Source organism: Alosa sapidissima, chromosome 2, assembly GCF_018492685.1.
Source record: "Alosa sapidissima isolate fAloSap1 chromosome 2, fAloSap1.pri, whole genome shotgun sequence".
Classification (NCBI taxonomy): Eukaryota; Metazoa; Chordata; class Actinopteri; order Clupeiformes; family Clupeidae; genus Alosa; species Alosa sapidissima.
The window spans coordinates 24,554,211-24,570,392 of NC_055958.1; the positions used below are offsets into that span (position 1 = coordinate 24,554,211).

The 16,182-nt window shown below is 43.8% G+C and overlaps 1 protein-coding gene across 1 annotated transcript in view; it reads left to right on the forward strand.

Moving 5' to 3' along the window:
* Nucleotides 1-12,762, forward strand: part of asic4a (acid-sensing (proton-gated) ion channel family member 4a) — a 59,355-nt gene extending 46,593 nt beyond the window's left edge. Inside the window, exons 2-10 of the mRNA XM_042084578.1 lie at nucleotides 6,026-6,170; nucleotides 6,503-6,630; nucleotides 6,802-6,955; nucleotides 7,837-7,890; nucleotides 9,322-9,475; nucleotides 9,774-9,865; nucleotides 10,057-10,136; nucleotides 10,475-10,621; nucleotides 11,896-12,762. Coding sequence (XP_041940512.1) covers nucleotides 6,026-6,170; nucleotides 6,503-6,630; nucleotides 6,802-6,955; nucleotides 7,837-7,890; nucleotides 9,322-9,475; nucleotides 9,774-9,865; nucleotides 10,057-10,136; nucleotides 10,475-10,621; nucleotides 11,896-12,009 — 1,068 coding nt within the window. The 3' untranslated portion in view covers nucleotides 12,010-12,762. The remainder of the gene's footprint in view (nucleotides 1-6,025; nucleotides 6,171-6,502; nucleotides 6,631-6,801; nucleotides 6,956-7,836; nucleotides 7,891-9,321; nucleotides 9,476-9,773; nucleotides 9,866-10,056; nucleotides 10,137-10,474; nucleotides 10,622-11,895) is intronic.
* Nucleotides 12,763-16,182: the final 3,420 nt, after the last annotated feature.

Below are 16,182 nucleotides of genomic sequence, written 5' to 3' on the forward strand. Positions count from 1 at the left end.
GCTGCACTGTGTATGCCATTTGGAGAAGCCCTTGAAGAAATCAGCTGTGAATTTCTAAGATGAGGCCTTACTGTAAGGAGAATCCTAACAGTGAATTAAATATGCATATCAGTGCCATTCTAAATTTATATCTAATGTAAATTTTAAGAGTGGAGCCCTTTTAATACGATTTCTAATCTGAATGTAATTTTGCATACTATATCTCTTCACCAAAAAATTGCATTATACCCATTCCACAAGCAATTCAAGCAGTCGCCAGGCATTTTATAGGCAAGACAGGACTTATCACCACTACATAAAAAAGACTGCTTTGTGGTTTGTGAGCCCCCATGGTAATATAAATTCATTGATTCCAATTGTCTTCAAATCTAATTACATTTCCAAATGGCTCCATTATCAGTCCATGGTGGGCAGTCTCAGACATTCGGTGGCTGCGAGCGTAACTGTGTTTGCTTGGGGGTGGAGAGGAGTGACTGCAGCTTTCAGCTCCATTAGAAGCAGCTGTGCACTGGCAGGTAAGGGGGCGGGGGTTGTAGGAGGAGGCTCACCAACAAAGCCCCTGGAGATTGTCAGTGTATGGCTTTTAAGGGAAGGGACAGAGGAAGAGTGCACACTGTCTCGGCTATTTTCCTCACCGAGAACTCACACACACACACACACACACACACAAACACACACACAAACACACACACACACAAACACACACACAAACACACACAATACAGATGGAAAAAGCAAACTGGGGGATGGGTATTGGGAACAGTAATGTAGTTTACTCACGTTCAACACATAGCCGTAATAAATTGGAAACAAGATTGCCAGTAAGGCACCCTCATATTTTTCAGTCTTCCTCCTTACTGTACTGTGTGACTAGATCTTGGCATGTCCCTGATGGTGTCACACCTGATGGTGTTTTCTTTTTACGATGAGATAAAGTTCTGCTTAACAATTCATACGTGGTCTCCGAGATTGATCGCGTGTATTTGCATTTCACCGTGAATCACGTTGGGAGTAGAATTTATGTGTACCAGTTTATGCCATCTCTGGCCTCTATGTAGCATGTGCACAGAGCTAGTGGAATTCCCAAGACAAGATTCAAGACTATAACCCTTCAGGAATTGTCATTTTACTATTGCTAGTTCCAGACTAATTCTTGCGAGGCCACATATTTGACTTGTACCTGATGGTATCTGGGGTAATTATGGGCCCTCGCTATGCAAAGAGAATATGGCTCATGTGCTCAGCTCTCATTAGAGGCTCAGTGGCATGTAAAAAGGCCTCGTTTTTATCAGCTCGAGAATAAGTGTGTCAGTTTCAGGCAAATCTACATTTATGACTATCTCAGATTAATGCACTGAGATAAAGCCCCTCTAGTAATCCACTCTCACTTGTACGGCGGCACTGACAAGCCTCTGACATGACCCGTTTTTTTTTTTTTTCCTTTTCCGTGCGTCGTGTGCGCGAGGGATAAGCTACTTAAAAAGATACTGCCAGTCACTTGTTTAATGAAGTTAGGAATTGATATACAATAAATGTTATGCGTTTGATGGCATGCCAAAGAGTCGCCCCAGACGCCGAGCTGAGTGGCTGCCCATGAGGCGCGAGTTAATGGAGTGGAACGCCGTGCGCCTCTTAGACCCACATAAACTGTTTAGACGGGGCTGTTTAAAAGTCTCCTCCGTTTTGTGCCGAGAGGCAGCCGTCTTCCAAGCGCCTGCCGGTTGCCCGAGGTGCCGGTTACCTAGGGCCACGAGCTGTGTCTCACTTCCTAGGTGCAACGGAGCAGCCCACCTCCCGTTCCTCTGACCAACCAGCTTACAACCCCCCACTAAACCCGCCCAACCCCCCCCCCCCCGCCTCGCCCGCCTCGATGTCTGTCGTTGGTCCATGGGAGATTGTGTGTGCGTTGACTCATGACCAATCTGATTGGTTCCATGAGGCCCCTCTTGGCCTCTCATGTCACGCATGGGCTCAGAATTATTATTCAATTAAGTCTCCAAACTGCTATCTGTTTGCACACCTTGTCAAGTGAAAAACCACCACTCTCCTCAGCTGCAGGGGAACGCTGCTGTTGTTGTCAGTAACGGGTCACCCATTGCACATGTGAACAAATGGCAGCGTTTATACATTTTGTCCCAGCGTGCTTGCATGAAAAGCATTTTGTTAGGCGATGCCCTTCAGTTAAAGCCAGTTCGTTTATTCTACGGTGTACTCTATGTCTATGGTCTATGAACCCCAGCCTCCCAGGGGGTGAGGTCTGCCCATTAAATGCACCGAGTGACTGATTCCCACACTTGCTTACACTTGCTGACAGTTCTGACCACTCAGTCAGTCTCAAGCTGGATGTGTGTGTCCACATCACGCAATGTTTATTTTTCAACAGACCTCTATAAAATATGGGGAATGCTAAAAGCAGCCCCTAGTCACAACCTATCTGTACTCTCCTGTTTGCACTGAACAAGGCACTAAAATCTGTTAAATTGCAATCGTAAAAAAAAACACTTTGTTGGGCTTCCGTACACAACGATGTAGAAAAATGGCCATTGCTGCATGGGGCAAGGCTGTTACGGTGTCTCAAACTGAGAGACAATGGGAGAGAAACAAGACTATTTTTAGAATAACACTGCCAAAAGACTTAATGGGCAGATATTAAGCCCAATTACGTTGGGTGCTACTAGAGGAAAGATTTATGCAAATAAGCCAAAGTCAGGCATTTCTCCAAGAGGAACAGCTGAGAGCTTGCATGGCATTTTAATGGGCCTAGTATGTTAGTTATGCAGCTGCTCAATGGGAGATGGGTGTCTGAGGTTAGCAAAATATTGTGGCATAATCAAAATGCTTTTTTATCCAGCTAAAGACTTACTCTGTTTATTACTTGACGTGATGGTTGAACCTGCATAGAACCCTTTGTGGGGCCATGTTGAGGAACAGATGAAGAGAGAGAAAGAGGGAGAGTGCAAGCTCCACTCTTCCCCAGCTGAGTTTTTCCAGCAGCCAGTGAGGCCTGTCCTCTGGAAGTGACAAAGTCAGACTCTTTACCTTTGCTGACTTTGGGGGCAGCATGTAACAAGGAGGGCTGGAAAAAGTGGTCCATCAATCAGGAGGGCTCTCAGAGAGGGAGAGGGGTTCTAAACCAGAGAAATGAGGCAGCGCTGGCTCTGCCAACAGCTATTACCAACTGCAGATGATGGGAAAACTTGTGCAGCTCTCTGGGGACATCATTTGTGTGAACACACCGCTGTCATCTCCCCCAGTAAAGCCAAGGTTTCAGAGCCAAACTCAGGGACCCTTGAGTCCTGAGAGTATGCTAGAATGCCCACGCGCTTCTTATTTATTTATTTACTTATTTATATATATCATAGAGTTTTGCAGAAGGATAATTTGCCCGAGATCTGCTCACACTTGCCCTGTAGGATCAGATTAAATTGCCGCATTCAGGGATTAAGTGTGTCAGTAGCAGTTGGAGTAAATCAATGATAGGTACAGCTTAACTCCTGGGCCGCACTCTGCCCGGACTTGAAGAGATTAACACTGCTAATGTTAATGGGCCTTGTCAGTCACTGACAAGGCTGATATGAGCACAGTTCCTTTTGGACAGCTTTGCTCTGCATGCTTGTCTTTCCTAGCCATATGAACAGTGTTTGAAGACTGGTATTTTGCAAGACTGGGTTAGACCATCAGTTTGGCTTCCATTTGCAATAAAAAATGATTCTGTGTGAAAATGGCAGTTAAAATATTGGTATGCTTGTGATCATTACAGTCACCATTACTAATATGTATAGATTTAGTAAAAGGCACACCTGCTAGCTTTGGCTCATCGCACTACCATAGTTTGGATGAGACTGGCATCAGAATAAGAGAGATTCTGGCATCAGAATAAAAGATGTAGAGAGAGCTTGGCCCACCACTACAACTAAACACCTATAAAAGCTGCCAGTGATTAATGGTGAAAGGCATTGTGGTGAACATTGAGCTAGTGGAGGAAATATCCGTTTGTTCTCCTTGCCCAGAACTGGCCTTTTGAACAACCCAAAATGAACACTGACAAATGGGAAAAGCATCTTATTGTACCTCTAATGGTCATGGATTTCAAGAATTATATCTAAATTCTCCATGAGGAGTCAAACAGGTCGGCTGTGTATTGTACCAGCTCTCTGTGACAGCTTCATATGATATGAGCCTTGACCCCAACAGGTCAATAGGCCTAAAGGACATTAGATTTGTTTGAATATAGAGGTGGACCCCAATTGAGATCATCCTCTATTTCAATACAGAGGGAATGCCAGAGGGGGATGTGTAACAAACTCTACTCTGAAGTTTGCAAGGATGATCTACTTTGTCTTAAAGGTGTCACATAGCTAAAGTTAATTGCTGATCTCCCAGGAAATGATGAAATGATTTTAGACAAAAGTTGTTTTTTGTTCAATGCATATGAAATGGCATAGACTTTATGGGCACGAATATCTTAGGTTAGGAATATGTATAATGAGCCAAAAGACTTCTTTTCCAAAAGTGCTGTTAAACCTTCCCCCTGAAATGCTCAGATAATTATTTGAGATCAACATATAGTTATGAAAGCTCCCATTACGTTTTGTGACATTGGGACACACAGTGAGGTGAAGCACACACTAATCCCAGCGCAGTGAGCTGCCTGCAACAACAGCAGCGTGCAGGGAGCAGTGAGGGGTTAGGTACCTTGCTCAAGGGCACTTCAGCCGTGCCTACTGGTTGGGATTCGAACCGGCAACTCTCCGGTTAGAAGTCCGAAGCGCTAACCAGTAGGCCACAGCTGCCCCCTAGTGAACTGTTAACTTCAAATCAGATCAGATTGTCATATTGTGACAAATGTGACTGTGAGGGATTAAAACTATGGGTCTACTGTTTCTCAGCCAATCAAATTTGAGTATCAGAGGAGTCAGTTTTATCAATTGACAGTTAGCATCACTGGTGCCCTTTTGATATTTAATTTTGGATATGCTGTATTAAATTTTCAAGTCTTTGATAAGTAACATAGTCTTACACTAAGGAAGACTTTATGCCAGATAAAAAGCAGACCAATTTTCTAAAGCAATTTCCTCTGTTATTTCAAAGAGACAAGGGTTGCTTGATATGGATGGAACATCACCCTTTGGGAAAACCATATGGTTGTGCGGTTGCTCTACGTTTTGTCTGGTTGGCTGTGAGTGATTTTGTTTGTGCGAGTGTGTGCGTGCGTAGATGCATTTGCATCTCTTTCAGCATCACCACCTCTCGGTTTTGTAAACACGGCCTTGTTTTGAGCCACAGAGACAACAGGAGTTCCCAGCTGCCCAAGAAGAAATAACAGGCTTCGTCAGCCATGTCATGGCTTTTAGTTGGTGTGCCATTTTGAGAGGCACGTGACGGCACTGTGTGTTGTTTCATATGTCCCTAATTTAGACGTCACAGATCTCCACACCAGCTCTCTGGGCTGATTCTGATGCTTAGACACAGCTGTTATTATGGAAGGCAAGCTGGAGTTGAGAGCGGTGTGTTTTTGAGGCATCCGCTATCCATTTAGCCCGGGCTGTTATTGCTCTTGTCATCCATCCGTCCACAAAGCTGATCTATTTTCACATGACATTTATTTGTCAGTGGTGCTCTCTTTCGATTCTTGAGTGTTTCATTATAGTGTCTCTCGGCTTTGAGAGATGTATGGGCAGCAGAAAAGCAGTCTTTTGTCACTCTGAAAATGAAACAATGGCAGCAGACAAAAATGGGGGATCGCTGGGTGTGTTGCAGAAACATTAGACTTTGTTTGGAATTGCATCTTGTCTCATTTTTGTCTCGTCTCAATAACAACCATCGAGAGCAATTATTTTACATAATGATTTTTTTTTTAGAAAGGATGAGTCGATATTGTATGGTGTTTGGCTTTTCCTTTATTGCTTTTTTTTATTTCTTACCATTTCTTAGGCTATTTGAGATAACAATACATAACTATTACAAAACAATTTTCTGATGAAGACTTTGATGATGAACTCTGATCATGCTTATTTTTGCACAGGTATATACAAGATATGGCAAGTGTTACACTTTCAACGGCAACAAAACAACATCCCGGAAGAGCAAGCAGGGAGGCATGGGGAACGGTCTGGAGATCATGCTGGATATCCAACAGGATGAGTACCTGCCAATTTGGAAAGAAACAAGTAAGTTAGTTCCTCTGTTCCCAGTGCTCCATTGGCCACTGCTGTGCTTGTCCCCGCAGATAAATGTCTATGTGACACCAGAAAACAAACATAATAAGATTCATGTACTCTTCCCCTATGCATACAATTTAATAGTGTTTACTTGTCTTGGGAAGCCTTGTGAGGTTCAGTCCTCGCTGTTTTCCATATAGATGGAGGTATGTGGGGATTTGGTCCCCCTCCTCCTCCTCCTCCTCTTCCTCTTCTTCCTTCTCCTCCCTCTCCTCCTTCTCCTCCTCCTGCTGCCACTTCTCTCCTCTCTCAGGGTTTATCTGTCTTTCTTTCAACCGCAGACGAGACATCGTTAGAGGCGGGGATTCGCGTGCAGATCCACAGCCAGGACGAGCCTCCCTACATCCACCAGCTGGGCTTTGGCGTCTCCCCGGGATTCCAGACCTTTGTTTCATGTCAGGAACAAAGGGTAGGCCTCTGTGAAGCCTCTCTGCGCGGCTCACCCAATAGATCACACAGCACCGTACGGCCCGGGCTCCTCATCTCATCAACCTCTCTCTCCCTCCCCCCCCCCCCCACTCTCTTTCTCTCTCTCCCTCTCTCCTTCTCTCCCTTGCCTCTGCCTCTGTTTTCATCTCAGCTGACCTACCTGCCCCAGCCGTGGGGGAACTGCCGCTCCACCATGGACCAGATGATCCCAGGCTACGACACCTATAGCATCAGCGCCTGTCGCCTGAGCTGTGAGAGCTTGGCCGTCGTCAAGGAGTGCAACTGCCGCATGGTCCACATGCCCGGTACGCAGCTAATCTCTCTGATTACTGCATCTTTCATTACAGGGGCGGGGGTGAGGGTGTGTGTTTGTGTGTGTGTGTGTGGGGGGGAGTTCCCTGATGGCAGCGCTAAATGAAAAACATGATGACTTGTCTGTTTTCTGCCATGCTGGAAATATGGTGCATGACAAAGGGAGTGGTGTAGTCAAATGCTGTAAGCTGCCAGCTACTGGCTTCGTGCTCACTGGCAAAAAGGAGCGAGCGTTTACTTTTTTTTTTTGTTCCCACACCAGCAGTAGCGACCCATATAATTAACTGAGGACCACCTGACTCCTTATCATTCAGGAGATCCAGACAGGGTTTGCCTATTCTCTCGCCCGTTCCCTAATGAAAGCCCCTTGCCTCTGTTCCAGGAATTTAATGTCCTCAAATAAATCTTTCCTAATGCAAATTGAAAAGGAGTCTGTTCCCAAAACATTAACTCAAAGAACATTTTGTCTTCTGTGCCTTACATATTTCCCCTGATTAATTGTGCCACTGATGAATTCCTATCATTAGTGGGTCCTGTGCCGTGTTTGTCTAGGAGAGGGTGGATCACGGATTGGTTTTTAAAGACTTTCTAAATATGCCTTTGGGGTGGTACTGTGGCACTCAATTCTTTCTAGGGTTTTTTTTTTGCCACTATCAGGGCCAAATATCGGACACAGCTGAGACATTGTGAAATGGAACTCATCCCCAGCAGTCAGATAGCGTTCTCCATCATTTAAAGAGCGATGAGTGGCAAACACTCCCATTCCTATAAGCGCCTGCGCCTTTGTTTCTCTTCCTACAAGGCAGAGGGTTTCCATTTTGTTACTTGATTGATCATACTCATTTTGTGTTTTTTTTTTTTTTCTGTATCCCAGGAACTGCCGATATCTGCACACCCAACAGCATCAAGTGTGTTGACAAAGCGCTCGGTAAGATATGCTCCTTGTTCAAAATAAAATTGGCCTTAAGGGATGTGACAATAGAATTGGCCTTAAGGGATGTGACCATTAAAGTTGAGCATTTGAGAATAATTAAATACATGATGAAGGTAGGAAGCATTGTGTTTCACAGCATGGCCACAGATGCCTCAGAGAGTGACACACACACACATACACACACACACACACACACAAAGAAACACACACACACAAACACACACGCACGCACAGACACACACACACGTACACAGAAAGACACACACACATACACAAACTCACAGAGAGAGAGAGAGAGTGAAAAGCGAATGTTAGAGAGAGGGAGAGATTGAAAAACAAGAATTGCACCTCTGCTGATGCATCAATTACAGAAGGTGCAGAGGATGGAGGCTGCTGTGAGTGACAATAATATGTCTGGCTGTTTGCTTGGCCTGAGCCTCGGGAGCATTCTCAGCACGCTCCTGCCTCCTCCGTGCCATCGTTCCATTTAAATGCAGCCACCACCGCCAGCCGTTTGAGCAGGGCAGGCATTATGGTCCCCTAAGAGCCACCTCGTCCCTGCGCCTTTACGACGGGCCATAAACGGAATGCTTCATTACGTGATCAGAGATGTATCAGGGCTGTGATGATCGGTCTAATCTAATAAGTCCAAAATGTAATTATCTCGCTCATCAAAAGGAATTCCAGGCCCATTTAATGGGTGGTTGAACTAAGTCCCGGGTATATCTCACAAGAAGGTACCGCTGCATTCTCTCTTCAAATCATAGCAATACATTTTGTCTTTTTGATAGGTAATATGTGTGATGATTATTTATATATTTATATTGTATTGCGGATTTTTATGCCGTTCTTCTAAGAATAAGACCTGCACAGCCTGTGCATACAGATAACCTAATTATAATGCTTATAAGGCACATATCTCTCCCTGTTTGAATTAGTGCTATCAGATCATAGAGGCTCCTTTGCATTTGTGCTAAATAGTTTTTTTTTTTTTTTGTCTTTTCATCAGGCAAAGATATTAGTGAGACATGCCTTATGGAGCTTATATGCAGGTTTTAGCTAGAATGATCTCCAATAGTTCTTAACCATATACCTCAAAATAAGAACATGTTTATCATACTTTATGTAAAGTATAATCCATTTGATAAAACATATAGGCTCTAATGTCTGTATAAATGACAGTTGGATCTATACAGAAAAAATAATGTTCCTGCTCTTGACTCTTGGTTAATCAGGTTTTGGTAAGACATGCTTGTGTGGTTAGTGTATCTGTAGACCCAAGAGCCACTAAATGCACACACATGTCCCTGTTGTCCTTGTGTTGCCTCCCCCCCCCCCCTCTCTCTCTCATACACACACACACACACACACACACACACACACACACACACACACACACACATCCTCCATGTTCTCCTGTCCCAGCCCTCCTGCAGAAGAGCTCCGGGGACACCTGCCCCTGCGAGACGCCCTGCAACCTGACGCGCTACGGCAAGGAGCTCTCCATGGTCAAGATCCCCAGCAGGGGCTCTGCACGCTACCTGGCCAGGAAACACGACAAGACGGAGGAGTACATCAGGTAGCCATCATCATCATCACCGCCGCCAGATTCGGGGCAGGGCGCAGGGCCAAGGTGTCATTCACCGGCCGACAGCTTTACAGCCACAGCTGACAATGAGAGCCCATCACTCAGGCAGCATGCTGAGACAGCTATCGGCGCTGGAGAGAGAGGAGCTTCTCCTGTCAATTCGAAAAAAATTGGGTTGTGTTAGGAAATGAAACTTACATTAATCTGCACGTTGTGTATGTCCTGGTGTTGTTTACCTTATTAATTGATTCTGTTGTTTGAATTCATATTTAGTTTTTTTGTTTTTTAGAGATAACTTTCTTGTGCTGGATATATTCTTTGAAGCGCTCAACTACGAGACAATAGAGCAGAAGAAAGCGTACGATGTCGCTGGTCTGTTAGGTAGGTGCTTTGTTTCCACCGTACTAGTTTTACCTGCGCTTATAGCTCCTTGCGTACTCCAACAGATGCTAATGGCTCCTAAAACTTTCTCATTAGCTCTGAATATATTTGAAGTCCCAGAGATGTGTACAGTGACTGGTCAGTGTAATGAATGTGGTCAGACTCCTGTTATATTCCCTCTTAATATTCAGGCGACATTGGTGGGCAGATGGGCCTGTTCATTGGTGCCAGCATCCTCACAGTCTTAGAGATACTGGACTACCTTTATGAGGTAACCGCAGATCTGCTGTCCCTTTATATGCATATGTGTTAAATTCACTTCAATATGCTGTTGAAGCCTGCTTACACTGCAGATTTCTTTTCATTTGGCTCTGTACACACACACACAGACACACAGACACACACACACAGACACACACACACACACACACACACACACACATCCCTTCTGCATTGTTAATGCTGAGTTCGCCCTGTAAATGCCTCTAATGAATAGGATGTTCAGTGGCATCGGCCGGCCCCTTGGTTGTAGATAGATTTGGCAGTGCGCTGCCCATGCACTGATGGTGATGAGCCTGGCTCTGTCCTGTCCCGTCCTGTCTCGCTCAGGTGATTAAGCACAGACTGCAGCGGCTCGCCAGGCCCCCGAAGGATGATAAGAAGACGGCGACGACGACGAGGACGACGACAACGATGACATCGACGCCAAAGCCCAGCACAGTTGCAACAGTGGGCCTGGAGGAGACAAAACCTAAGGTCAGCTCAACCTAAAATAAGCTCAAGGCTTTCATTTCAACAATTTCACAATATGTTTACCATCATAACATTTACTGGTATGTTTGGGTAGCAGTGCAAAACTATAGGTTGCTGATGTACTGCACATTTATGATTAATCATAAATGTATGATTAATCCAGTTGTAAATCTTTAGGTGTTCCCCAAGTTAAAGGGTCATTTTGCTATGGGTAGATCATAATCCATTATTTCAGACCGTGCTACTCTCTACAGTCTCAGATGATGAAAGCTATTACTTAATCTAATCCACATTTTTGGCCTGAGTTTCCAAAGGCCCTGGGCTGCAATAATACAATGTTTTACACTGAAGGTATAAAGACATTAAGCCAGCTAAAGCCCACATGCAACACTAAGAACCGTGCGTGCGTGCGTGCGTGCGTGCGCGCGCGTGTGCGTGTGTGTGAGAGTGTGGACTGTGTGTGTGTGTGCATGCGTGTGTGTGCACGGGCGCGCGTGTGTGTCTGTATGTGCGTGTGCATTTGTGTGTGTGTGTGCGTGCGTGTGCGAGCGTACCTGCATTGTGTGTGCATGTGCATGTGTTCTTGTGTATGTTTACTTTGGTTAATTAAGCTTAGAGTAGTGCAGCTAAGTATATTTAAGCATGGTTACATTTAATTGAGTGTATTGTTTAAGATACCCAGTGTCTGAAAAGTGTAAACAAACAAAATATTTGTTTACACTCTATTTCCACCATCAGAGCCAATTGTGTGTATATTTCCTGGAGGCCTTGCGAGCATGATGAAATAATGTTACTACTTTGGAAATAATTTGAACACTCGAGTAACAGAGAAACAAGGCTAAAACTCATCACACAGACTGGCAAACACACACTTACACACGCAGACAACCTTTCTCCACAGGGAGATGTTTTCATTCTGTTTTGGACGTAGGCCATCACCAGATACTATATTGGTAACTTTTAATGTCATATAGCAGAGGCAGTAATGAATATTGAATGAAATAATTTCTATCCAATTATTTTATTTTTACATGCCTGATTTACATTTAATAAATAATAAAACTGCTCTGGAAAGAAAATCTTCAGTGGATGGCCAGGCTGTCTGCAGTGTTTAATAGTCGACCATTTTTGCCTGGACACATCTCATTTTTTCCATTTTTGAGCAGCTAGTTATTATGGTAATGGGCCACTAAGTAGTTTGCCCTGAGTCATATTCTTATTATCCTTTAACATGTGTTTTTTTGTCTTTGTGATTTCACTTATGTGGCCATTTATAGGAGAGTACTGAAATGACCAGAAGGCATCCGGAGGGGGCTTACGCCAACACACTGCTCCCCAACCACCACCACCATCACACACACCATGGCGTGTTCGAAGACTTTGCCTGTTAATTGCAGTTCCGACCCTGATGACAACAAAAAACGGTCAGCTTCAACGCTGCACTCGGGCACATATACAATAGACCCTTGAGTCTCCGTTCCACCTTCCTTGCTGTCATCAGTGAAAGCTACAGCCAAAGCCGAACCCCCAAACCCGTGCGTGCGAACTGGGCAGGCGCAGACTGGACACCACAAAGTGGTCCTGCTGGAGACTCATGCCTCTCTTTTTTTCTCCTTCTGGCCTGGAAGTCAATTTGTCAGACACCTTCTCATTTTCTATTCCTGATTCTTTTGGAACATGTTCATCACGTGAAGGCAAGACGACGACTACATGTCATCTAGATCCCGTTTCTACTCCGACCGGTAGCCTGTTCCAGCCAACATGTCATGTCTGACTGCGAACGATTGGTCCATCCTCGTGGAGTTCTCATACCTCATAGCCTAACACAGGCCATGGTTTTAAATTATTGATTTGAATGATTTCTCATTTGTATAAAGAATGAACAAGGCCACTGTGGAACACAACCCCATTGCCTGCTTCCAACAAAGTTTTAGAAGCAGGAAAGGCCGTTCTGCAGACGCAACTGCAGCTCTGTCTCAAAATAGAGCTAGGTGTTTATCCAGCCTAGATATATATGTAAATGTTCTATCTCAATTTCTTTGAATGGTTTGAATCCATTCACAACATTTGAACTATAATAAACGTCTCTATAAGTTTTGTAAAGTTATTTATATAGAGAGATATGGCAAGAGATTTATTTCATTGAAAGTGTGATCTGCCTCCTGCCTCCCCCCCCCCCCCCCCCCCCCCCACTGTCTTTGATCTGGGGAATTGTACAATAACAGTTGTATCATTAATAATTTATGATTACCATCAGCATCTTATCTCAGCGATTTCACACACACTTACACACCTTGACTCCATGACAGCGAGCAGTTTGAACAGGACAGCCATGGAAGCAGTATAGAGACATCAGAGAGGAAAAGTGTCTGCTACTCACATCCTACATGGCCCTCACAGTATGAAGCCAGAGACTAGCTTTCAGTGTGAGAAGGTAGACCTGTATAGAGTCCATACATGGCCTTTAAAGCATGGATGAATTATTAAAGTATAAGAACATACAATTATCATCAGTGCCGAACGAGGAAGAGTAAAGTCACGGTCAGGTGAAGACCGCAGTCCCCATTGGTGTATTATTATTCCAAAAAGATCCTTTTGTCTCTCAGGTACAGACTTGTTTTCCTGCTGCCAGGAATAACCTGAGCATCCTCAAATGGGTCTTCAAAAGACCCAAATGCTTTTCTTTTTGCAAAGGCTACACATGTTTGTCACTGGGGAATGGGTTTTCTGCTGGAGAGAAGAGGGGAAAAAAAACACTGAAGTGGCTCCCGCTGATATCCATAGCGTGATAAGACATGCTACACTTTGAGTCTAATAACCAGCATAAAACAAATTTAGCTGTAGGGCAGAGGAAATGTATTACCATGAGAGACATGTTATTGTGTGTTATGGAAGAAGATATGTACGAAGAGTGGATATATCCTGCATTTTTTTTTCCTAATGTGCAAAAGCAGGAATGACCTGTGAGGTTGAAATCAGAGGTGCATAACTGACCAACATTATTTTGTCAGTCGGTTGTTTTGTCAGTTTTGATTATTATGAAAAGGGGGAGGGGGCAGAGGAAGGTGGGGGACATACAACAGACACGAGGGGGAGAATCAACACTTATCATTCCACTCTTTGGGAAGTTTGGCCTTGAGCAGAACTGAAGTGAGACTCCTCCAGCTACTTGTGTTCTCAGCTGCAGTCCATAATTCTTTACTGCTGCCAATTAAAAGCCCACTCATGGAGAGAATACACTTGAATACACTTTGATGACAATCTACTGTGGTTCTCAGTGACCTCTGTTATTTGATTGGGTTCTTAAAGGATTACATTCCTGCGGCACTCCAATCATCAATACACGCCTACAGTACATATAGTGTGTGTGTGTGTGTGTGTGTGTGTGTGTTTTGAGTTACCAGTGTTGCTATGTTGCTTTTTAGCCCTTTGAGCTCCATGTTCTATGTACCACGTCAGAGGCACATAAAACACATTATACCTCCATGGCAACCAATCAGAGGCAAGGCATGGTTTTTTAATATTCATAAAAATGTATCGCAATGACATTTTCAAAGGTTCCCAATCACAGCCTTGATGGCATCCTGTACTGCCGCTGCATAATAACATCCTCCACTGTCATAAATAACACGCCGTGCACCAATAAAGATGTGTGTGTGTGGGGGGGGGGGGGGTGTGCTGAGGCAGATGAAAGGCTGGTCCACAGGCACGCTCCTGACAACCCCGGATGTCCAAAGAGTGCTTTTAATGAACACAAGTTACTTTATATGGGCACTCCGTCTTCTGGTTTCGTAAGCAAGCAGAAATGGAGGTGGACAGGATCAAATATTACCTGGACTTCTGGACCAGGCGTTTTGTCTGCTATGTATGTTTTTTTTTGTTTGTTTTATTGTTGTTGGCCATAAATCTGGGAGAGTAAATAATACAAACTGGCATTGTTTTGTCCCGTATCTTGGAAATGCAGACAGCATTAAATAACTCTTAGTTTTGACCCATTAAAGCTAACACCTGAAGGAATACTTTTAAACAGTCTCAAGGAAAGAAAATCTAGTTTGTGGGGTTCAAATTGGAATTCTTGCAGACAGGTATTTTTGAAGCCTCTTGATATGCAGGTCCCTGTGCAGATTGTAAATTCATGCAGTTCCAGCTCTCTGTTATGTCCTTCAGTGTATTGCTTATTTATCTCAATTTCTGAACTGAATGTTTCATGTATAACGGCAAGAGGGGTCATTAAGTGCGATGCCAATGCAGCATGCGGCGTTACCGGACTGTCAAGCTTTTGAAAATGAAAAAGAATCTGAGTAATTACATCATACGGTTGTATGACACAAAAGGTAATGGACCTTTCATCCAATTAACAGGGAGCGCTGAATACAGTTTGTATAGAAGTCTGCTGTTGTGACCGTGCTTTCTGTTAGAACACATTTTATAAATGTAACGATGGTATACAACAGTATAAAAATATTAAACTTTAGATTGATAAATTGATGGCCTTTTATGCTCTATTATGTCCTCTCATGTTGTGTTTACTTGTTGAGCTCAAACGATCCATTCCATGGGGATTTCACAAAAAACGCTTGAGATGAAGAGATTTTTCAAAGACGCTCCTGTTGACACCCCATCTGTGTGTGTAGGTAGCAAGAGAGTGTTGTGCATGGGTGAGAGATCTTCCAAGCTCCAAAGGGTGGGTGTTTTGTCAGCTCTCTCACACTGTCATCAATTGTGAGTCTTCAGATGATTGTGTGAATCTAAGGAATAAAAATGGGACACGTATCATGTAAAGGTCACAAGAGACAAGCCCACCACTTGAGTGTGGTTTTGAACTACAACGTGAACTTTGGGTACTAGTGGCAAATAGACTAAATGCATGAGATAAAAATACAAATTCTGTCAGTGCAGAACTGATGGAATGTGTGGAACTCATGTGGGAAAGTTTTCTAAATCTGCATGTAGAGTGGAGAATGTAATTATATACAATTGTCCCCCATGTTGCCCAGTATTTATGTGGTTTCACTGCTTGCCTGATGACCAAAAGTGGCATGTATGCCCAACTGGTCTTAAATACAAACACTATATATAGGTTTCAGACTAATGTAACAGTATCTTTTTTTGCAATACCTTGAAGGAAAGAAAAGAAAATACCAAACCCAACTCACGATGAAAATAAGAATCTAAATAACATCAACTTAGTTAGATGACAGAAAACAAAAAAACAAGCACAGAATGATGTTGAAGTCCTCTCTAAACAGCTTCTTCTTGATTGTGTTCCTTTTTTTATCCCCCTCCTAGGAAGTCAAGCAGTATAAACGAGGCTCTTACAGTCCTGTCAGTGCGAGACTGGATCTGTGTTATTCTGCTGACACCTAAAGGCAGAGTGTGGCTCTGTTGACAGAGAGCTGCTCAGAGGCCGTCACGCTACGCTGTCACACCAGAGACGAGCTAAGAAGACTAAGTGCTCATCACTATGGGAGAGGGGCTTGCGATTTGATTGATACAAAATGTAGGACGTGTGATGTTTATTTGATTATACTTCAAATACGAATTCACAGTTCCTGATGGTATAC